Below are 24094 nucleotides of genomic sequence, written 5' to 3'. Positions count from 1 at the left end.
ATTTAATGGGATGTCTCCTGTTGCTGAAGGAGTGACACCAAGCTCCACATTTTCAGAGGCCTGGTGAGAATTGCAAAGAGCCCATGCGTGAGAAGGCAGGGCAGCCTTGGTGTGACCCGTTTATTACGTGGGCCAGACAATGTCCTGACACGCTTGGGTGAGGACCCTTGTTTACAGCTGTAACAGCTTTTGGGACTATTGCTCACTGACAGTCCCACCATCAGACAGTCACCTGCTTCAGGGGAAACTGCCAGACTGAAAGGCAGTGCATCATATCCCCAGCTCTTCCTGTCCAGCCTCCTTACGCTTCCATGGATGCACATCATGCCCTCACAGCCTCTTGTGTTAAATGGGAGGAAAGTGATAAAGCTTAGTCCCATCCAACAATGTGTACTAAAAATACTGAGCAGTATATGAGACATTGTTTTTCAGCTGATTTATAAAAACATCCCGTGAGGGGAAGAGGAAGTATCTTCTTGTCTGGCACTTTGTTTGGGAAATACCACTTGTGCATCCAGTCTCAGGTGTGAAGGCATGAGCCGGCTGAGGGAGCCAGGCTGGTTTTCACCTAGGGGGCCATGGTACAAACACAACCCAGGACTGCACTTGTCCAGCCAGGTGCTTTGGTAAATGGAGAGCATTCTAAGGTGGCAACTCTGTCAGTTTGCTTTACCAGGTGAGTTTGTTTTTGGTTTTTTGATATCAGATGCTTGTGGGTGAGTCAAGTGCACTCAGATTGCAATGCCATGCCTCAGTGATCAGATTTTTTTTCCCCTGCCCTTTTTTTCCCCCTCCTTTAGGGAGGAGCAGGTCACAAGCATCATGCTGTGTAGGTGACTAGACACTGCTGGAGGGCTGGAGAAGGGCCAGACTCCAGTGGGAAGCAGGTGAGAGTGTCTGAATGTTTTCACAAGTTTGATGAGTCACACAGGTATGATTTGCTGGTGAAGCTTTGCAAAACCAGACCTCTGTGTGGCACCTACGGTAGCACTTTTCACCAGGCTGATGGGCCTTCTCAGAACCACTTCACTGATGCCCTCCAAAGTAAAAATCAGTGGGAAAGAACAGGGAGTTGCATTTCTTCAGGTTTTTTTCTGTTTATTAGAAAAAAGAGCCTTTGGCCCAGAAGTTCTTAGTCCTCCTTACAGTGGGAATACAAGCTACAGGGATGGTGTTCCTTGCCTGGGAAAAAGCAGCACAGTGAGCGAGCAGGGAGCCTGCTGATGTGCTTGGCATAGCAGGGAAGGATCTCAGGCTCTCCTCTGCACAGACACATCTTTGGGTTTAGGGAAGAAGAGTTTGCTCTGCACTATCCCTCTGCTATTCTCTTGTGATAAGCAGCGTCATTTCCCACTCTTCCCAGACTCCAGCTTCAAACTGTGGAGAAAGTAAAAGGTCTGCAAAGTGCTGTATCCCTTTCTGCCTGCATTTTAGATGAAACCCTTAACTTGGATGTCTATCCTTTACAAGGAACACTCCTTTACAAAGCTGCAGCTACTCTGGTAGAAGTAGTGGGCTCCCAATTCCACCCACATATTCTGCAGCCAGTAGTTAACAAAAAATACTGTAATAGGTTTCTCATTCTGAAGTTCGAGGTCATGGTTATTTTTTCTTCCTCTTAAAGGCAGAAAGCAAAGCCTAATCTCCCAAAGAATACCTGTTGGCGCTCTGCTCCTGCCTTGGTGCTTTTGCCCTGCTGACATGGAAGCATGAAAGGAATTTGCATAATACAATCATGTTTTCACCATCCACAAAAGAAAACCCAAGTTGTTGCAACCTTTGTGACTCATTTTTCTCGTAAACACTTTGTATTTATTATCTTAGCAAGAATTGAAGACATACATGCACGAGGCATACAGCAACACATCTGGCACACATCCAGAACAGGCCTTAAGGAAAACAAACTCACGTTGATAAAGCCATAAAGAAGATCTTTTGCAGAAGTAATAAAAGAAATCTAGGGTAGACATCAGCAAGTGCTTGGTCATATACTGGCACTGACCTCTCACATCTGTGCCTTTTTCCTGAGTTCCTGTTGAACGCTACCATTCTTAACAATGCACAGAAACACCTAAAACATTTCAAAAAAAGCAAATAGGCTTTGCATAACTAGGCAGACAAATACTTTGCTAACACTAAACTTGGATATCCCCATGACAATGCATTTATGAGTATACTTTTTTTTGCAATATTCATATGTGCTACAGCCTGAAGAACTGGGTGGGCTCTAAAAATCCACACCTCATTTCCTGTTGACTTTGCAAGCACCATTCATTGAACAAAACAGTTTTATTCACATACTTTTCAGCTACTAATGTGAATGCTAATGCTGAATTCTTCTGAGAGTTCCAGACAGGCATGGTCATTGTTCAGTGTCCTGGATGAAGATTCCAAGACTCCACCAAGTGCAGGATACACAACAGCAACCCTTCTTATGAAGCTGGAGCTGCCTCTGATGAAGTTTTGCCCAGCTGGATGCAGTGCTAGCCTGGGAGCTGGTGTTCTGCTAGTCTGAAACTCTTTGCATTTACTTTTTAGTACCTGAAAAACTGACCTATGTACATGTCAGCAAAATGAACTGTTCTGCAGTAGTAAGATAAAAAACAACTATTCTTGAAACATTTTCTTCTCCCTGAAAAGGTACTGGCTAGCTTAGAAGGGAAGGGAACTATGCTCGTGGCTCAAGCCAACAGCAAAGCTCCCTGTAACGCCACCAGGATGGATGGGGTTAAATCTTCCAGGTGGAAAGAAGGCAAAGTCAGTCAGTCAGCTTCTGCTCAGTGACAGAAGTCAGTATCCATACATAACCACCCCTGCAGGGCTGGATGTGAGAGTGACCAGAGTTACATAATGACAATTTTGCAAAGGCAGATTAAGAAGAGATAACAGAAAAATAAATTATAAATACAAATAAGAATTCACCACAAGACAGGAGAAGACATAATCTGAATGACACAAATAACAAAGTGTAACTATACAGCCTTATAAAATGCAAATGTACTTATATACAAAGTTAATTAAGAGAAGGAACTCTGACCAGTGACCTTAGAGGTAGCTATGAAACAGCTTCAGCCTTTTTCTTGCTGTCTTGGACCCATGAAAAATACTGTTTAGGATGGAGCCTGACATGAATTGACTAGCAAGGTTACTGTTTGCCTTGACAGCAACCCACATGTTTAATTCAGTTCCTCTGAAGCCAGCCAAAAGTAATATCCCCTCAGTGAGATGGGTCACTCCTACGTAACCCCTCAGTGGTGATGGTGCATCATCATCCACTGGATGTGCTGCAGCAGCCCCACCTTTCTGGAAGTGAAATGAAATAAACTACAAGGGAAATAAAATACAGGGGAAGAACCTTTGCCCATAAGTATAATTAAACATTCAAAAATGTAATACTACTTTCTTGTACCACTGAAAAGCTCAACTCTATCAATATTATTTCTTCAAAGAGAGGTAGTTGCTTTCTTTGAATAAATAACATTCTCAGCAAAACTTGAGATGCAACTTTAGGATGTACTTCTATTGAAGTTATTTTGTTACTTATAAAGACACAGCAGAACTGGACTGTTACCAAGAAATTCTTTGCAATACTGAAAGAATCCTTTCACAATTACCTCAATATCTATGTTTGTGTAATATATATTCAGATACATATATAATGCCAAAGTATGCTTCCCTCTCTGAAGCATGATTTGTTCCTTTATCGTCAGAAAATAATCTGCTTTCTTTTTGGTTTATATAATACCTTTTCATATTGAGTTTTGTCATGTTTTGATATTTTTTCATACTGTGTTTTGAGATTAAACAGCTTTTGATTAATAGTTCTGTTAACAACTCATGACATGCACTAGCAGTGCACACATTTATATTTTGTGTATACATACTATATATATAAACTTATACTATATATTTATAATATAGACTAGAACTATGCAAAACTGTGTTAATTTGTAGAATTACAACTTTTAGTCTGCAATAGAACATCCTGTAACAAATAACCTTTCAATAAAGCTAGTGGTTGTCTTTAACAAATTTTAACTCCCACTACCAAACCCCTGTCCAGCAGGATCCATACTTTAGAAAAGAGAAGCAGTCAAAAATCCAGCAACTGGCTTTTCCTGTGTGGTATGTGATCCCAAGTTCCAACACACTGATGCTTTTTTTGGCCTCATCCTGGTGGTGGGCTGAAGTCCTCGGTGAAGCACGGCGATGGGAAATGAGGATCAGAAGGTGACTGGGGAAACCGGGTTCCTGAAAGTGTTCTCAGACCACGGTGAAGGGCATGTTCAGTCTTGCCCCAAATCTCCCCACGTACCAGCTTGCCTCAAGTCACCACTGGACAGTTTAGGGGCTCTGCCCATCGTTATCTTTATTTCCCACCTGGCATTCGTACGCCAGTATTGCTGTAACATTCTTCTGACAAATCATGTGATGGAGGATTTGTCATCCTCCAGCGGCGATGGGCACCTAAATACAACACAGCGAGATTTGAGGTTTCTTCATCTCCCACTGTCTGTGGAGCCTCTTCTTCCGAACCCACAAAGCCAAGGTCCTCTTCTGTTCCTCTCGCCGCCTCCGCGGGCAGCCCACGTTTCGGGGCAGAACAACTTGGCGATCATGTTGAGGATCCTCTGCCGCAGGTGCCACCTGTCGCCGATGCGGGTCAGCTCCAGGGCGCACTCCGCCACCGCCGCCTCGCGCCCTGCGGAAACGCGCGTCGTTACCGCTTTCACGGGATACCCACAGCACGCTACTTTTTGTCCAATTTTTTACTTTGTGCTCATCATAAAGCACACCCCACCCCGCACCGCCTCTGCCCGCCACTCGCTGGGAGCAGCAGCTCTATCCCTCTCGCCTCCACACGGGAGTCCGCAGCCGCTCCGGGCGCTGGCCGCCCGCGGGGTGCTGGAGCCGGGCAGCAGCGCCCGGGCGCAGGACGGTGTCCCCATCCCGTCCCATCCCGTCCCGTCCCTGTCCCTGTCCCGTCCCGTCCCGTCCCGTCCCGTTCCCCTCCGGTACCTGCAGGAGCAGCGGCTGGGGCGGCTTTGCGCAGGGTCCGGCCGGGCAACATCGCGGCGGCGGGGCTCGGTTCGGTGGGGCACGGAGCGCCCAGGCTCGGTTCGGTGGGGCACGGAGCGCCCAGGCTCGGTTCGGTGGGGCACGGAGAGTCCAGGCTCGGTTCTGTGGGGCACGGAGAGTCCAGGCTCGGTTCTGTGGAGCACGGAGAGTCCAGGCTCGGTTCGGCAGGGCACGGGACACCTTGTCTGCTCTCGGGCCGGTGTCAGCAGCGTTCTGCCGGCACAGGGGCGGAGCGCGGCGCTAAAAGCGAGTCCAGCGGGGATTTCCCTCCGTCCTGACGTAGCGAAAAGGCGCGGGGATCCCGCCCCCCGGGCCCCGCGGGCAGGCGGCGGCGTGCCCGGGCCGGGGCAGGCACAGCGCCCACGCTGCCGGCCCGGAGAGGGCCGGAGGGATGCGGCGTGCGGGGCAGGAGGAGACGGGAGGATGGGCTGTGCGCGGGGCAGGCGAGGCGGAGGGATGGGGGCTGCTAAGGAAAAAGGGGATGGAGGTGTGGGTTGGGCTTGTGCTGGGTCAGGGGAGATGAACGGTGGGGTTTGCATTATCTGGGCAAGAAGAGGCAGAGGGGCAAAGTGGACTTGCTGTAGGAAAAGAGAGATGGGAGGGTCGGCTTTCTTTTTAGTGATGGTGGTCCAGGAAAGGTGGACAGGGTTGCAGTGATGATGCTGAGGAAGAAGAGGTGGGGAGCTGGAGAGTGCTTGGACAAACAGAAGAAACAGGGCATGTTATTATCACAGAAGCATAGAATAGTTTGATTTGTAAGTGACTTCTTAAAGGTTATCTAGAGCAGCTCGCCTGTATTTTGCTGCTTGTAGCTACAAAGACAGAAAGATCTTCAAGTAGATCAGGTTGCTCTAAGCCCCATCCAGCCTGACCTTGGATATTTCCCCGGCTGGAACATCCACTACCTCTCTGGGCAACCTGTGCTGGCACTTAACCATACAAATAAAAAACTTCTTCCTTATAGCTAATCTAATCAATGCACCACTAGTTTAAATCATTACTCTTTGTCCTATTGCAAAAGGCCCTTCTAAAATGTCTGTCCCAGTCTCATAGGCCCTCTTCAAGTACTGGAAGGCTGCAATAAAGGATCCCCAGAGCCTCCTTTTCACCAGGCTGAGCAACACCAATTTTCTAATTCTCTAATTCTTCTTTCTATTCAAAGTGATGGAGACCTTGCCCTCAAACCAGCCATGGGGAAACAAGTTAGCCCATACTCATGTACCACTTGCAACCTCTCACGGCTGGATCTTCCCTGTGGCAGTGCAGTGTCTGCATGGCTCTGGCTGATACATGCCAGGGCACACTTACCTGCGCCTGCTGTAACTTTAGATGCTGCTTTTTGCAAGAAGCAAGAGTTGGAACAAAGTCACCCTCATGTTTTTTGTGATTGTTGCACAATACTGGGAGAGCTGCCAGCGATAGGTGGATCACTCATCTGCCTCCTGTCTCCAAGTTGATATTTTATGTTGTGACACATGGTTTGGACTTCTGCTTTTAGGGGAAAATGAAAACTGCTTGATGTAAAGAAAGCACAGATGGGTCAGACATAACAAAGAACTGATTTGTGGCTGAAAGTTAGTAAATTGCTACCTCTCCCATCAAAACACAACTTAAAATGTCATAGTGTAATACAGACCACAACAGGATGTTGAGAGGCTCCATTCTATGGGGTACATGCCTCTGAAGTCAAGTGTCTAGAAATGCTGGTGACTTTGAAGTTCCATTAAAAGGGGAATCACTCACCAGCTCAGTGCAGATAGCCTTTTCCCTGTTATTTCCCAGAATGAAGGCACACTTGAAGCATGGCTGATTTCTCTCCCTGTGTAGGAAACCTCAGTCCCCTTGGTGCCTGACAGGAGGCAGCTGGCACAGTGGTGCTGCAGGGCTGGCATGTGGGAGGGACAGTGGTGCCAGCTCACGGACAGGGCATTTCTCAGGGTGAGATATCTAAGTGAAAGCTATAGCTGGATGAGGCTTTTGCAAGGCCCTTCCCAAAACAGTAAACTGGCTCTGTCAGTACACACCATGCACCCTACCAGATTGTGGCCTGGTGTCAGAGCAGCTTAGGTTGGCCAAAGAGAAGTTTCTGGTGGTTTTGAGGCTGTATTGCCTTTGTCTCTCAGCTGGTATATAACCTACATGGCATGTGGGCTTATTTCCTTGACCTGATGTGTTTGGGGTCTCCTCAGCTCTATGAATGTGCCTGTTAGTGGCAGCCCTGTTCAGGCAGAGCTGGCCTTTGATAGTCATTCCTGTTACATAAGAAACTGTTTCTTCAAAACAAGTTTGTTGGGTTTTAGGAGGTGGCAAGGCAGGTAAATAGGTCAGGAGAATGTCTGCATGATGCGTCACCCCTCATGGAGGAGGTGTGGTGGTCTGCAGCATGTGATGCCTGGGGCTGCATCTCACAGCCACAGTCTGACAGCTGCTCCAAAAATCATGGAAGCCTCTCCAGAATGTCAGCACAGGGGGCTGGGGCCTTACTGAGATCCCCACATGCCCCTCCTGCCCCACTCAGTGCTCAGCAGTGCCCAGTGCAGGCAAAGTGCCCACAAGCTCACGCCATGAGGTCACGCTGGTCTCTTGTTCTGCTGGCAGGTGTGGGTGACTTTGAACATTTATTTTGCACGTTTAGACAGAGCCAGGTATGTCCTGTGGCTTGTTCTCCTTTGTGAATCTGGAGACAGATCAAATACTTGGGCAAATTATTTAAATTACTCTTCCTCTAGTGAGGCCAAAACCAAATTAACCTCAGTCCTGTCCTGCTCAGCAACACTTCCTCACCCTGAAAGCAGATAAGCTTTCAGGGCAGCTTGTCTCTATGCCCCTGCAGCCACACAAGGAGATGGGCCCTTCTTTTGGGCATATGTGGGAGAGATTCCTTCCTATCAGGGCCAAAATCATTGGGATAGAGTTGAAAGCATTCATTTATTTTCTGTGTTCTATTTTAAAATAAATAAAACGTAAAAATAAATAAAATGGTAATAAAAACGGGGTAATAACAAATAAAGGATACAAGGTAGTACAGAAGGATAAAAGGTGATAAAAGGTATAAAAAGGGGACACTTTAGTGTGCAAAATGGGTTAATAGACCAGCCTTTGGTGAGCCCAAGTATATGAAGTGCTTGCCTCCAGCTTGCTGCAGTCAGGGCACTGTATCTGAGTGCAGTGGTGTAATTCAGGGAGACTCACTGCTGTTTAGAGGGAAATTGCCTCAAGTTCCCGATCTGTCCCACATCCTCACAGGGTTTTACTGGTGTGTGAGGGAGTTACTGATGTGTAAATCACAGCCCCTTTTGGCGGGAACAGCACATGGTGGGGCCACTGCTAATTATAGAATTGTTCAGCAGGGCTTAGCGAAAATAAGTCGATTGTGGTTTCAAAAGCCACCAGTGAGCTCTGACACTTTCTTGTTTCGATTCCCCTAAATGAAGAAGTGTATCTGCGGGAAGCACAGACCCCTGGGAATCTGCTCTACCAAAGCAGCCACAAGAGTTGTTTCTTGCTGTGGCCACACTGAGCAGGACCACGGGCCCCAAGTGGGCACAGCCATGGCAGGGAGCAAAGCAGCAGCCCAAGGAGCACTGCCCATCTGGAGCAGCTGTTCAGTTTATTTCTGCCTAGTACCATGTAAAGTTATTGCAATTACACAGCTGAGAAGAGATAATCCTCTTTAGATAATGTGCCCCAAGCTTCACCAGTGTCTGGGTGATGTGGTTTTATCAGGAATGTGTCATTAAAACACAGCATGTGATGTATTTTCACCACACATAACAACAGTGGGCAGGCTTGCTGAAAGGAAATAGAATGTTGCAGAAACGAAATCAAGAGTGGGAGAGAAAGGAAAGTAGATGCTATTTCTCTGAACTTTGTATTTGTGCTGAATCATTTTCAACCTGTTTCTGCACCTCCTTCTAAGATCTTAAATAAATCTCTGGTACTGTTTCATCTTTGGATTTTATCTTCTCATCTTCCCAAGACTGATGTTGACAGCTTTTGTGTTAACTGAGAAGCTTTTTGTTTTTCTCTCTCCCTTTTCCCGTTTCTGCAGACTGCAGAGTCAACAGTTCCTGTTGATCCCTCCGTGTGTCTGCACCAGACCAGGAAACTGGTTCTATTGTCAGGAGTACAAACCAAGGTCATTTCAGGAAAGTGCAGTGGCAAGCTGCCATGGACCATGCCAAGAGAGGGTGATGAGAGCCATGGATAAGTTTCTGTTTGTTTGTTTTTGTGGGTTTTTGTGTGGTTTGTTTTGTTGTTGGTTTTTTTTGGGGGGGTGGGGAGGGGTGGTTTTGTTGGGATTTTTTTAATTTGGCTGTATTTTTTTTTAATTATTCTTAAATCGCTCTAATTCTTCGGATTGCTCTTCTCAGGCACCTTCCCTCCAGGGATCTCTCTTACTGTTACAAGTAAATCTTCCTAAATCCTCCAGCCTTAAGCACTAATCTCAACTTTGCTTTTCAGGGAAATGGCCTTGTTCTGTGTTAATAATATTCTGGTGGCAACTGCAGTAAAGCTTTGGCCTCCAGCAGCTGCTGCTGTGCTGCTGACACCTCCACTGTGGTGAGGGAAAAGGTTAATGCAGCTTTTGGTAGTTAAGTGAAATACTCCAGCTAATTGAACTTTGATTTGACAATATGATCCCACACCACCCAGGAAACGAAACTAAGGAGAACTGCACGTCCACTGCTGGAATATAACCCCACTCACACAGATCTCATGTGCTGTTTAAATCTTACCTAATGCCTCACAATTAATTCTTAGGCTCTCCCTCCTGTGTTTTTCTCTCTTGCCTGCTTCCCTTGAAAGCTTAAATGCATAATTTTCTTTGTAAAAGATGAACTGCATGGTTGCTCATGTATTACACTGCTCTGTTACTGGCAGAGGGATGAGCACACACCTTTTCCTCCGTGACCACCTCTGTGCAAAGCAGGCAGCACTAATTCATTACTTGAAAAACGCTACTGAAAGATGACTCATGTGTGTCTGATCTGGTGCCCATCCAAGCCAGAATGGGCCAGCCAGTTTTCCTACTGAGAGCAGGAAGCATTTGGTTGAGGATGGGGTTGAATAGGGGAGACACTTCTTGATACAGCTGGAGTGTAAGAGAGTTTATATTGACTGCATGCTCTTTAATCAAGGAGTATTTAGAAGTAACCTATGTTGACATAATTTTCTTGGTCTTAGACTAAGATCAGTTTTAAATCAGGTGTGTCAGATTATCTGGTGAGCTGAGTTTTCAGCGAAAGCAGAGCCCCTGCAGGTGGCTCTTTCTAAGGTCATTCCCAATTCATCCTCTTGGTAGTCACCAAAAAGATTTCAAGCTTTCTAAAAAGGTTGTAAGAGATGGAAAGATTCACTAGGCACTTTGTTAAGTGGTTTTTAGCACCTGTGAAGTTGACAACATCCTCATAAAATCCAGTCTTTGCAACTGCTATCCAGAGGCAGGAGTTGGTAAAGCAAATATTGGTGTTGATTGCTGTTTCTGAGGCTGGTATTTGCTGAAGAGCTCTCCTCCATGTGTGTAGGTGTCTGTGCAAACGCCAGGCATAGTGTTAGCACAGCTGCACCATTACTGCTGGGTTTCTGCAGAGGTCCTCTCTTGGATGGTGACTGCGGCTGTTTTCTGTCTTGCTATCTTTGCTGAGAATGTGAATGTGCCCCATTTCTGAAATTCTTCATTGCTTGCTGCTCTGCCAGATATTTTTCTTCTTCTGGCTCCCTTGTTTTTTTGGTTCCTTTGTTTCCTGTGCCTCCCCCACGTTTTGTCATCATTTTTGTGTATAGTCAATGCAGCAGGCGTGGAGTTGGAAAAAAAAAAGGGAAATTCCATTTGTGAGGCAGTTGCTGCTTTTCTGGCATGCCACTGCCTTGCAGCTGAGGCAGCAACCTGGTAACCCCCACAGGGCTCATTACTGGTGACTTGCTGTGAATCAGTGAAGTCTAGAAAAGAAGAATTAGAGAATCCAAGCAAGCTTTTCTGGACACCAGAAAATCATCACATGGTGATCTGGGGTTCCCAGTGTAGCACAGCGCAGTGCTGCTGTGTCTCCTCCATACCTTTCCAGTGCTCTCCAGATGGGACAGGTGCTATTTTGCATGGGCAGAGCATTTTCAGACTATTGTGAACAATGATTTCTTTGAGATGGGTTTTGAACAATCTCTGTTTGGATAAAGAATTCTTTAGTGCCCCTAAATCCCACAAAACAGAGATGAAGTGGGAAAGGTATTAAATGGAGCACTTCTATGAGGAAGGCCTGAGAGAGATGGGACTGTTCAGTCTGGAGCAGAGAAGGCTTAGGAGTGACCTAACTCTGACCTCCCAGTAGCTGAAGGGAGCTGACAAGAACAACGGAGAGGGACTTTTTACAAGGGCATGTAGTGACAGGACAAGGGGGAGTGGCTTCAAACTGAAAGAGAGTGGGTTTAGATGAGATATCAGGAAGAAATTCTTTACTGTGAGGGTGTTGATGCACTGGAACAGGCTGCCCAGAGAAGCTGTGGATGCCCCATCCCTGGAAGTGTTCACGACCAGGTTGAATGGGGTTCTGAGCAAACTGGTCTAGTAGGAGGTATTCCTGTCCTTGGCAGGGGGGTTGGAACACAATCTTTAAGGTCCCTTCCAACCCAAGACTTTCTATGATTCTATGATTCTCTGAACTTAGAGCAAAAGAGAAAAAGATTTAATAAGGGAATGCAGGGACTGAACCAAGGTGGAACAGAATATCTTGCGTGAAACATTTTCCCTTTAAATTTTTAGGGCTTTTAAACGTGTTTTGATATTTCATTCCCTCTAAAGATTAGAACTATACATTTGGAAAAGGTAGGTGGTATGTTCAATGTAATAAGTGTATGATCTCCACTACCTTTTGAATTGCCAGTGATTTATGTGAATAAGCCATTAGGTGTGTTTGGTGCATCCTGAGGCCATGTCTTCGCTATAGTAAAGAAAAAGAAAAAAAAAAAGTGATTTAGGTATCTCTTCAAAATATCTAGGAAAACAAAAAGGCACGAAAGTAGGAGACTTTATTGTGAATAGATCAATAGAGCAGTCCAGACCTCAGGAGGTGGCAGAGCTATAGGAGCAGGTTCTTTCCCTTCCCCAAACATGCACACACACACAAGCACACACGCAGCCATTACGTGTCCATTTTTGGAGCATTGTGGTGGTTTCTCGTAGCCTCCAGCCACCAGAACATTTCTGGGGGAGGTTGAATCATTTCCACTCCAGGATCTGCACGCTGCATTGTGGCAGTGTGAAACCTCTGCACGAGAGGTCCCTTTGTGAGCTGTGCTGAGAAGTGGCACAGACTGAAACTGTGTCTTGGTGAAAGCTGTCAGGGTGGCAACCAACTGTGAAGGCAGAGGGACCCTTGACTCATCACTAGTCTGACAACAGATTTAGTTATGAGAGTGCTGACAACATCCAGTGTTGTGAGGTAGTTTCACTTTAAAACTTGACTGATAGCACTGAAATGAGCTCATTTCCTTTTTTATTTTTCATTTGCAGACACACACAGAGGAGAAGAAGGGGCTGACTTTTTCTCCCTTTTCTGAAGAGGAGACAAAAGGCTCTCAGGAGATGGGAAGTCCCCCACAGCTGCTCTGCAGACAAGCCCCAGGAGCCTTAGGCATGAAGTGCTGCAAGAAAAAAATGTGTTGGTGGCAGTGACCTTGCACAGATATGGAAGGAAGCTTGTCCCTTCCTGTCCAAAAGGAGTTCCTTTGGGCTCCCAATGTTTTTTCTGTGACTGAGAGCATCCCCTAGAGAAGAGGGGGAGATTCTGGAAGTGGTTGGACAGGGTGGTCAGACGCAGAGAGGAGTGCTCTCCTCTCTGAGTTCCTGTTACCATGCTGACCTAGCTGTCAGATCCATCCACATCTTGGCTTCAGGAGAGCCCTGCTATGGGGAGCAGGTCCATGTAGCACCACCAGCTGCAGGTCACAATCCCCGCTTGGCTGAGTGAACCCCACATTTGAGATCTTGCTTCGTTTTTTTCCAAGTGACATCAGGGAATGCAAAACCAGCGCAGAGCTGATTTTTGATATCCATGCTGGCTCTGAACACGGGGACAAACTTCTGCCATGTATCCATAGCCTTGTGTTGGAGCAGGTGTGTCTCCCCACAGCACACACACTTTTGGCTGTGGTTGTGCTGCTGAGGGATGTTGGTTACTGGTGTGAGAGGGAAAGCTCTGAGGGTGACCTTAAGAATGCAAACAAGAAAGTGAGAAATAACAAGTCTCCCTTCAAGGGTAAGGACACTGTGTTCTTCCTCACCAGAGACCTCTTTGCAGATGCACCGTCTGACTCCAAAGAGTATAAAGGAGAAGTAAATAGGGGAAACAGAAAAAAAGAGGGTTGCACTTAACAACAAAGGATTTTTTTGTACTTTAAAACCTGTTTCTATTCTCTGGACCCTATGTACTGTGGGAAAGACCTGTGTCAGCTGCTCCATGCCTCCCTCATGGGTGTGGGTGCTGTGTGTGTGCCCTGTGCCCCTCAGCAGGACTGTCACCATTCCCACCTGTTCCGCATGTGCAGGAGAGGAGCAGAGGAGTGTGGATGCGCAGAAGGTGGACAGTCTGACCAAGTGTGGGGGCTGTTTCCCACAGGCACAGGTGTAGGAGCTGACTTCAGGTGACAGCATCTTGGGTTGCATCATGCTTTGTGGTCTTGATGCCATCCTTCCTGCCTATTTCATCATCTTGTGGTGGGCTGTGGTGTGCAGCCGGGGAAAAGTGCACACAGGCTGTGAACCTGAAAGGAGCTCTCAGTCTGCAAAGACACAGGAAGTCAGGTTGTTTTGTTGTTTTAAGGTTTTTTTTGGTTTTTTGTTTGTTTTTTTGTTCTGTGCACTGTTTTGGTTTTAACATAGGGCAATTTGATTGTCACGTGCTTTCAGATGTCCAGCAGGGGAGAGGCTGCTGTGACCAGGCTGTATCTGTGGTTGTGGCAGAGCGTGGTGGTGGAAAGAGACAGGTGAGGGGAATTCTGTGCTGAGGAGGAGACAGGAAGGAAGGGGAAGGGGTGAGAGCTGGAGAACCCAATCTGAAGTCACAGGCTGTGGGACCAGTTGGCCTCAGGACTATCAATGTAATCATTGCACCCTGAGCTGCATGTTCCTGCTGCCCAGCAGAGGCCACATGAGACAGAAATCTCAGTATATCTGTCTAGCAATGGTGGTGTCTGGGTCTCCAGCCCAGGAGTTCACAGGCCCACAAAACTGCAGATATGGCAAATAAAATTGGCAGTGATAGTGTCAAGTCTAAAAACCCAGAAGGCTCAGATGAGAAATAGCCACAGAAGTTTGGATGCTCAGTCAAATTAAATAACATGAACTTTCAGTTTTGGCTCAGGGCTGAATCAGTATGAAAACCACATCTTTTTGTGGTATCTCAGCGATTGTTAAAAGTTGGAAAATGACATCATCCGTCAAAACAACAAGCAAAATATCTTGTCAGTCTTTTAAAAGTCTCAGTTAAAAATGTCTTTGTATTGTACATGTGAAAACAGACTCACAAGAGCCATCAGTCAATGACCCATTGCAGTTCTGGGTAGCTTAGAGAATTTCTAGAATCCCTCTTGTGAATTTATCACCCAAATGATGAAGCATGTACAAAAAGCAATGCACTGGATCTAATACTGGCATTTCTGATAATCATTTCATCTACCCATGGTATTCTTCACAGTGCCTGTTTCTGATTTTCTTCCTGTCCCCAGTTTTTCATTCCTTCAGTTTTTCCTTTTCTTTTTTTAACTATTTTTTGAATTTTAATGCATTTTTAACAACAGTTCTGAGTTTTGGACAGCAGTTTGTCTCTTCCTTCTGAATGAGGTCCTAACAACCAACTACATACAAAAATTAAAGAAAAAAAATAGAATTTAAGCACATCTGGTAAACAGTAACCATATTGATCTTCAATATTTTTTGTTGTTATTTTTGTTCTAACTGCCCTTGGTTGTAAGATATTTGAGGTGAGGATTATTGGTTCATGACACTGAATTGACAACATTGTTATTGTTATTGCTATTATTATTATTATTGAGATTATTATGTTTGTGTTTATGTTTATTATGTTTATTGTGTTTATTATGTTTATTAATGTGTGACAAATTGCACTACTAATATACAGATCATTTATAACATAATGGTTGGAAATGTGAGGTATTCACGTAGTTGGAGCAAACACCAAAATGGTACATTTCACCTGATACTTACAAAAGTTTAGAGGAAGATCCCATTTTTTCACAGATGCACAGGCAAAGCAACCTCCAAGCTGAAAACCTTTTAGGCACAGCTTCCAGCCTAAAACCAGAGCAACAGTATTACTTCTTTTTTGTTAGTGCAGGGTTCATTACTAAAGACAGATTGCAAACATCCTTAACTGTGATTTCCTATATTCATTCTAATGTGACCCCCCCTGGAATACAGCATCCAGTTTTGGGACCCCCACCATAATAGAGACATGGACCTTTTGGAACAAGTCCAGAGGAGGTCAGGAAGATAACCCTGTCAAAACAGGTTGAGAGAGTGGGGGTTCTTCAGCCTGGAGAAAAGAGGTCTCTGGGGAGATGTTCTGACACCTTCCAGTACCTAAAGGGGCTGCAAGAGAGCTGGATAGGGACTTTATACAAGGGCATATAGTGATAAGACAAGGGATAGTGCTTTTAAACTGAAATAAAATAGCTTAGAGCAGACATTAGGAAGAAATTCTCTCTGTGAGGGTGGTGAGGTCCTGGCACAGGTTGCTCAGGGAAGCTGTGGGTGCCCCATCCCTGACAGTGTTCAAGGCCACGTTGGATGGGGTTCTGGACAACCTGATAAAAGTGTCCCTGCCAATGGCAGGGAGTTTGGAATAAAACTGTCTTTAAAGTCCCTTCTAACTCAAACCAGACTATGATTTCATTTTGCTACTGTTTTTTATATCCTCCCAACAGTATAGGACCCTGTAAATTCAACAAGTTGTAAACCTAGTGCAGTTGGGGAAAATGCAAACTCAGAAATGGTGCCATTGGCAGCCAGGAAGTGGAGCCTGTCCAGTGACCTTCCATGTTACCAAGACCTTGGTGGTTACAGATTTCTCCCAGGAGTAGAACATGGTGTGCTGTCATCAGAGCAAGAAAAAGGACAGGTTTCATAAAAGCAGAACCTCTAGGCATTGCAGTTGTGGTACAAAAAAGTATTTTCTACCTGCTATTTTATTTTTGTCTACTTAGCTCTCCTCCAGAGTCCCAGGGGTTTGGTGCTAAGGCGTGTTTCAGAGCAGAGTTTTTTGGAGGCAGTGCTCAAGGCAGCCTGCTGCTGAAGTGCTGTGCACTCAGCCATGAAGAGAGAGACCTTCTTGTGCCCTTCTCTTAATAGTTAAGGTCATTCCAGCTGGATGCATTTGGCTGCTCTTCCATCCCCACCAACAACCAGAGTGTGGTCACACCCAGTGGCAAGGCTTTCCCACTTTGTGTCTCACAAGGTCCTTGTGGAAAAACTCAGGCAGTGTGGCCTGGATGAGTGGGCAGTGACACGGATTGAGCCCTAGCTGAGTGGCAGATCCCAAAGTGTCATAATCAGTGGCACAGGGTGTAGCTGGAGGCCTGAGGGTGGTGGTGTCATGCAAGGTTCAGTACTGGGCCCAGTATTGTTTACCTTACTCCCCAGCAATTTGGAGGAAGAGGCAGAGGTTTCCTCAGGATTCACTGATGACACAAAGCTGGGAGGAGTGGCCAATACCCCAGAGGCCTCTGCAGCCCCTCAGAGAGACCTCAACAGGCTGGAGAGATGGGCAGAGAAGAATTTTCTCAAGTTCAGCAAAGGCAAGTGCAGCGTCCTGCCCCTGGGGAGTAACAACCCCTGCTGCAGGCCGGGGCCAGCCTGCTGGAAAGCAGAAGGACAAGGACCTGGGGGTCCTGGTGGACAAGCTGTCCATGAGCCAGCAGTACCCTGGTGGCCTGGAGGGCCAAAGGTGTCCTGGGGTGCATTAGGAAGAGAATTGCAGCAGGTTAGGGAGGTGATCCTGCCCCTCTGCTCAGCCCAGGTGAGGCCTCATCTGGAGTGCTGTGCCCAGTTCTGGGCTCCTCAGTATAAAAAACCCCGTGGGGCTCCTGGAGCGGGTCCAGTGGAGGATGGCAAAAGTAATTAAAGGACTGGAGCATCTCTCTTATGAGGAAAACCTGAGTGATCTGGGCATGTTCAGTCTGGAGCAGAGGTGACTGAGAGGGGACCTCATCAATGTCTGTCAGTGCCTGCAGGGTGGGGTCAGAGGATGGACCAGGCTCTGCTCAGTGGTGCCCAGAACTGGAACATGAAGCAATGGGCAGGAGCTGATGCACAGGAAGTTCCCCCTGAACATGAGGAAGAACCACTGTGGGGGTTATGCACATTGGAACAGATGCCCAGAGTGGTTGTGGAGTCTCCCTCACTGGAGATATTTAAAAACCCTCTGGATGCAATCTTTGCTCTAGAATGGCCCTGCAGAGAAGTTGGACCTCACGGGCCCATGTGGTCCTTTCCAACCTGACCCATTCTGTGACTCTGAAATGTGACTGAGGAGCATTTGACAATAATGTTGCTGGAATGGAGGGTCAAAGTCACTGTGTTCTCTGGGATAGCTGGGTCAGTACATTTCCCTATAGTTGCAAAGTATTTAAGCACAAGCTGTGGGCTTTAGAGAGAATCAGCACAGCACATTAAGCATTGCCAGACAGGGGCAGCTCAAACACATGCCTATGTGGCTATGAGACATCTGAGAAAAAAGATGCTTGGACCACTGAAAACAAGATGGGCATGCAGTAATTTTTCACTTCTTTTAATTTACTAGTTTCTGTCAATCTAGAAATATAAGGGCTCCTTCATTCAGACAATACATTTAACAGCTACCTATTAAATAAATATGATGATATGGAATCCTGCAAGAAGAAGTTTTCTTCCAAACCCATTTTCACTTTTGACTTGGTCACTACTGTTTGGCAGCGTGGCTAAATTCTGCACAGGAGTTAGTGACCTGCAACCTGATTACCCTAGCTCTGATCTAATTGTTTTTCTCTAGCTCTGACAGTATTACTCATTTCTAATTTGCATCATTTGCAAGATCTGTGAGCTGGATAACTGTAGTAAACTTTCAGAAATCCAGGAATGATGAGACATGTTTACAAAAATAAACCTAGGCCAAGCCTGCTCTGTCTCTGAGGTTGTTTGGTTAGTCTGATTTATGTCCATTGGCATGGAAAATCAGCTGATGGGAGGGCCTCTTGAAGAACAAAACTGAGAAAAATGTTTTTGCAAAGGAGGAAAGCAGTCATCAAAACTTGTCTATGTAATTATGGACTATACAGATCTTATATTTACTGAAACAGAGGAAATGGAACAACTTAAAACTACATGTTTAAAATATGGTTCAGCCAATATCCAACACAATTAAAATCTATCTCAATTTCTCTTTGCTTTGGCCTTTATTAATATTTCCAGATTTCAGTAATCTATGGTAGAAAAGGGTAAGAGGCCGCTCCACAATCCCTTTTTATATTGTTTCTCTGATTGTTTAGCTCCAAATTATCACAAATCCTTATTGCTATGTGTAGATTAGCCATTGAAGACAAATTTTTTTTGATGGGGAAAAGGGATCCTTTTAAAATAATAAATTTGGATATTTTTGAGGGATGGCAATCTTTACACATTTATAGTTTATGAAGCATACATATGAACGGGACTGTGGAGAAAGCTGCACTCAATTAAGGCCATTAAACTATGTTCTCAGAAAGTCTTAAAATATAAAACCTGGTAGGGAAAAGGGAAAAGAAGAAAAGAACTCCAAGGACTCCTTATGGGAATCATATTTGCCTCTCTCCCTCCTACAGACACCAGAGGAGGAATCACTTCTCATCGTGTGGGGTCAGAAGCTCTGCTCATTACTAAATTGGTAGATGGTGTGGTGGAAGGTTAATCTTTGTTTAATGTTGATACTTTCTGCTCTCCATTGTGTCATGGAGCTTCAGCCTAACCACAGCCTCTCAGTGGAAATCCCCAACAGGTAATTTCTCTTTCCTTTATTCCTTTGGCATTTATTTTACAAAACATATATGGGAGAGTTGTTGGATTTTTTTCAAGCCATTGGTACAGAAGACAAAAACCGAAGGAGAGGCCACCCCAGGGAAGGACATAATCATCAGATAAATAATTGTACACCTTCCCTAAGTTCTTATCTTTGGCCCACAGAGCTGGGAACTGAGCCAGGCTCATGGCATTGTGACAAGCATGCATGAGCAGGGGATGGGATATGTCATCTTCTCCTTAGCTGCCTTAATATAACAAACCCAATTACCCAGTGTAACACTTAAATCAATTGGTTGCTATCCTTTCCCCCAGTACTGGCTCCTGACCTTAAAATACTGCTGTATATCCTCAAATTGCTGCTCCAGTGGGTCACCTGCATGGCCACAGAAATTTGGCCCTCTTGCAACATCTCCTCCTCCTCTGCTGTTGGCTTGCAGATCCCTTGAATTCCCCTCCGAATTTCTGGGATAACAGGCATTGGAGTGAAGATGCACTGAGAGGTCCCACCCTTCTGTGTGTGTGTGTGCCTGGAGGGGTGAGGTGATGAACACTCTTGCTTGCTCAGAGAAGTGGATTCCCCTCCCTGGTGGCTTCTGCCACCCGCCACAGGAAAGTGAAATAATCACAGGAACTCTCAGTGGTGTCTCACTCTTTGTGTTGCAGTTTCATGAGCTCCCAGCCAATAGACTTCACTACACAGCCAGTTTAATTGCTTCTGCTCTTCCTTTTTCCCCTCCTTCTTTCCCCCTTCCTTATTTTCTTTATTTTTTCCTTTTCTCTTTGTTTTTGTCTTTTGGGAGATGACATATTTGTGTACTAACTTCTAAAACCTCATTATTTTGCATTTTAGGCCTGCTCAGATATCTTCAAAAACTGTTTGTACTGGGCCCCAGGATGGGGGAGCTGCAGATGACAGCTTTTGGCAAAATTTCGTTTGTTTGCTCACTGAGGTGGCCTGAAGAGCCTGATATTCAGGTTTACTCAAAAAGGACCTGAAACGACTTATGGTCCATATCTGACCCCATGTTTGAGGAAGATGCCCTCATGACTGTGAACAACCTGTTCAACAGGGCAGCAAAGGCACTGCCAGAGTAAGGAGCACTTTGAAAAAGGCAGAATTCTGTGCTTTGGCCTCTTCATGGTAAAATTAATTTCATCAGTTTCCCTCCTCATACTAGCTGGACCATGATAATGATCAGTCATGCTTACACAGAAGAATTTATTTAACAAAAGGGAAATGAACAAGAGGCAGAAAGCAGCTTGATTTTCAGAGGAACATGAGCAGACTTTGCATAGACAGATGCTGGTGCAGTGAGGTTGGTGCAACAAGTTTCCAAACACAGCCTTTGTTTAGACACCTTTATATAGAACCCAGATGGAGGAAGGGAGACAAGTGGTCTGTATTTATCTAGAGCATAGTCCTACAAAATGCCTTTCCACCTTTCTGAATCAAGGGAGAATGGGTGCTTACTGAGGATGTTTTATAGTTCAGTCCTGAGCAACCTATGAATATGCCATGTATCACCTCCAGTGCTGTGCTGCCTGCACTGGTTTCCTGGGCACTTAGGTGTGAAAGATGCCATGAAGAAGGGTGTAGGTAGGGTAGGGTGGTGGTGGTGGTTGTTTTGAAGTTTCCAGAGTCTTTCAAGCTGCTTTGGCATGAAGGAGAAAAAAACAATGAGTGAAAGAAAAAGTACAAGAGGTGGTAAAGGATAAAAATGTGGGATAAAGTGGTAAATAATAAAAGTGTTTACATGTGTTGGGGTCAGTGCACATGGAAGCACTAACAGAAACACGAAAACCTGAATGGTCTCTTACTCTCTTACAACTGGTAAAGCAAAACCTTTAGGGGATGCACAGAGCTCAGTGCAACAGCAGGAGCTGTTACCAATGATTTTCACAAGCTAGCTCCTAGGAAAGGACTGTTCTGTGTTCTTGGAGTAGAAACAGAGCTCTGTTCTGCAGAGAGGAAAAATAACGGAAACAAAAAACCAAGCATTATGAAAATCCTGTGAAAAGGAAGGCTTTGCAGGAGATAATTCAGAGGGAGATTGTAAAACCTAGAAAACAGGTTTTACATCATTTCAGCAGGGGGTTAATTTATTATTCCACACGAGTGGGCACATCTCTGCCAGCCAGAAGTCACCCAGCAGGGCTGTGAGTCATCCCCTGAAGCAGCCCTCAGCCTGGTAAACTTCATGTCCATTTTCCAGCTTTGCTTGAGTTTTGTATCCAGTTGCCCTCATTTTACAAACCAAACCCTAAGTTACTGATTCAAAAACAGTAAAAAAAGCACTCACTCTTTCAACTCTGGATGAAAATAAATATTGAAATTCTTGGACCCTGTGACAAGCCTTTCAGATACTACTTGCTTGTTGAAAGGCTTAATCCTGAAAAAGTCCCTGCTTTAAAGCACAGTGAAATGGGTCACCCTGGTTATGTCACGCTTCTGTAAATACATATATTCAAAGGTCCCCAAAGCCCAGTACATTAATCTTTTCTATTTATAACTTTGTGTAAAACCTCAGCCCTCACCTTGAAACCTTCCCATAGCAGGTATCTTTTTGAATTGCACGTGGTTGCTGATGTCTGAGGTTTTCTTCACCTTGCAGTTCAGCCCTGTCTGACTGATGATAAATCTGTTTTCTCTGACCAGATACAGTAACAGATCCCTTTGGGTACAGTGGGCTGAGCAGTTCCTTTCCATGGTTACTGTGTGCTGTAATCAAAGATCACTGTAGTCTGATTAAGAACACCTTCTCTGTCAGGAGTTTATCTGACTGAATGAGCTGCTGAAAAGAAGCACTGTCCTTTGCCTGGATCTCTCCAGGTGTCTTTTATCTTGCTTTATCATTGCTGGCGAGTTGAAAAATCTGTAGGTGAGCCTTGCCTGCCTCAGGACCCAGGCTTTTACTTAGTGGCAGCTACTGAGAAAAAAAGTGCTCTGAAAGAAGGGGCTCCAAGCCAGTTATGAGAAAGCAGCAGGTGCCTTCAGAAGGTTAGCACATTTCTTGGACTCTGGGCAACATGACTTGAGGGGCTGGATCCCACCTTGGAAAACTGACTGTGTGAGGTCTTCAGATTCAGCTTGCTCCTTCACAGAAGTATTTTCTGATTGATAATGCGCTATTATATTTTTGAAACTCACACTGTAGCACAATTTCCTTCAGTTTAGAGGCAGGCACAACACCCTTTTATTAGACAGGCAAACAAAAATTCCAGTCAGCAGTTTGCAAACAGCTGCATGTTATCTCTGCAAGAGAAGAAAGCAGAAACAGCAGCCTTTAATTGTTTGAATTTGAAAAACTGGTTTTAGAGTATGATGTTGTATGTAGGGATACTACTTGACCAGAGAAACTGTCTAAGTCTATAAAAATTACGTTTCTAGCTGCTTCCCTCTTGTCTAGCTTAAAATGATGGCTAGTGTGGGCTCATGGAAGAGGGCATTAATTTTAGTCAGATCTTTTTTGGTAAGAGAAATAATTTCAGTTATTAGGGAATAACAAATGAAATTTTTGCTTTTGATGCCATATCTTTGTAGAGAAGCTGGGGACAGCTGTGGGGAGTTGGAGACAGCTGGTTTTATTTTGCATGAAAGCAACACTGCTTTAAGTTCTGCTGCAACATCATGAAGGTGCCTGAGTGGAAATTTTAGACGTATGGTTGTGGTTTGCAGCTCACTCAGTTAGGGATGATTTTTCTGACCTCACCAGAAAGGACAGTAGATGCAAAATGACCTTTTTTTTGGGTCATTTGCCTTTATTTGAGTTATTCACAGCATCATGGTGAAGTTTTCATAGCTGTGGTGTTCCAAGCAGGCCAGAGACTGAGAGGAGGAACATGCCTGGCACCTGTGCCTTGGCACAATCTCCGTGGCAGCCAAGCCCCAGCTCTGGCCCCAGCCGCCCACGAGAAGCAGATGGGTTCAGCTCTCCTGACCCCACACAGCTGCAGCTCTGTGGCTGCTGCCGATTTAATCTGGTGTCTGGGCTTCACGCCATCTGCGAGCCTCGTGGGAGGCAGCAAGGAGCTCTCCTGCACGTGGGTGTTGATTCCCACATGTCTGTGTGTGTTCTCCCTTGGGATCAGGGAGCAGCAGCGGCTGCTGTGTCCCTCTGGCAGAGGTTACCCTCGGGTCAGCCAAAAGGGCAAAGGTAGACTCATGTCTGGCTGGAGCTCCAGCATCTCCAACCAGTGCTGAGAAGGTTTCAGTGGCAGCCAGTGCCAGACTTGGCTCTAAAGTGTCCCTGGGGAAGCATGTGTTTCCTTAGCTCACCCTCCTGTGGGATGGAACTTCCTTGTGTGGGGACAAAGGGAACAATTAATAAAAGCTACCAAAAAAAAATATTAAATTAATAAAATGCCTTCTGCTTGTCCCTGGTGAGCCACGACAGATTTTGTGTGTCAGGGCTGTTGACTGATGCTTGATGATGGTAGAGGTTGGTGCTTGAAGTCCTGCCCCAGATTTTTGTGCAATACAGAAATGGCATCTCTGACAGACAGGAAAACATCTTTGACTGGTTTCACTCCAATCCTGGCAGCCATGGCCTAACTTTCCTGTGCAGAAATTTATCTTTCAGTGCTTTATGGTTTTCTTTGTAGCAATGGAAAGAGGTATGAAATTTTTCACCAGAAGTGACTATGGATGGTCTATGCATCTCATACCCCAGCAGTACAGGAAGGGGACCAAGAGGGTTTGCTGTGGCTTACCATCACTGAGGATGTGTAGAAATGGAAAGGACGGGGTCATAGTTATTTCAGAACGGCAAACCCTGCAGAATTGGACTTCAAGCAAAATTTGACGTGCCTGTCCAAGTCTTCAGTTCAATACAGAAATAATCAGGCATCAAACTGATTCTGAGCATTCTTGTCCAGCCAAGAGGTCAAACACATCATTTCTGCACATGCCATAGTTTCCTCTCCAAAACAGGAAAGCAATGATACCTCTGACTGCCATTAACCTTTAGT

The 24094-nt window shown here is 45.4% G+C and overlaps 1 protein-coding gene across 1 annotated transcript; it reads right to left on the bottom strand.

The window, feature by feature from the left end:
- Positions 1–1789: 1789 nt before the first annotated feature.
- PMAIP1 (phorbol-12-myristate-13-acetate-induced protein 1) lies at positions 1790–5374 on the bottom strand. The gene is made up of 2 exons (XM_015653585.3): positions 5020–5374; positions 1790–4702 (listed from the first exon to the last, which is right to left on the bottom strand). The coding sequence occupies exons 1-2, from the start codon at positions 5069–5071 to the stop codon at positions 4500–4502; spliced, it is 255 nt and encodes an 84-aa protein (XP_015509071.1). The 5' UTR covers positions 5072–5374; the 3' UTR covers positions 1790–4499.
- Between the last annotated feature and the right edge of the window lie 18720 nt (positions 5375–24094).

This window comes from Parus major, chromosome Z, assembly GCF_001522545.3.
Source record: "Parus major isolate Abel chromosome Z, Parus_major1.1, whole genome shotgun sequence".
Classification (NCBI taxonomy): Eukaryota; Metazoa; Chordata; class Aves; order Passeriformes; family Paridae; genus Parus; species Parus major.
This window is presented reverse-complemented; position numbering and strand designations above follow the sequence as displayed.

Bases quoted from the DNA above. Each gene is read 5' to 3' on its own strand.
- PMAIP1 (XM_015653585.3), bottom strand. From the start codon at position 5,071: ATGTTGCCCGGCCGGACCCTGCGCAAAGCCGCCCCAGCCGCTGCTCCT. The intron at 4,703-5,019 runs GTACCGGAGGGG...GCGTTTCCGCAG, and splicing joins CCCAGCCGCTGCTCCTGCAG to GGCGCGAGGCGGCGGTGGCG.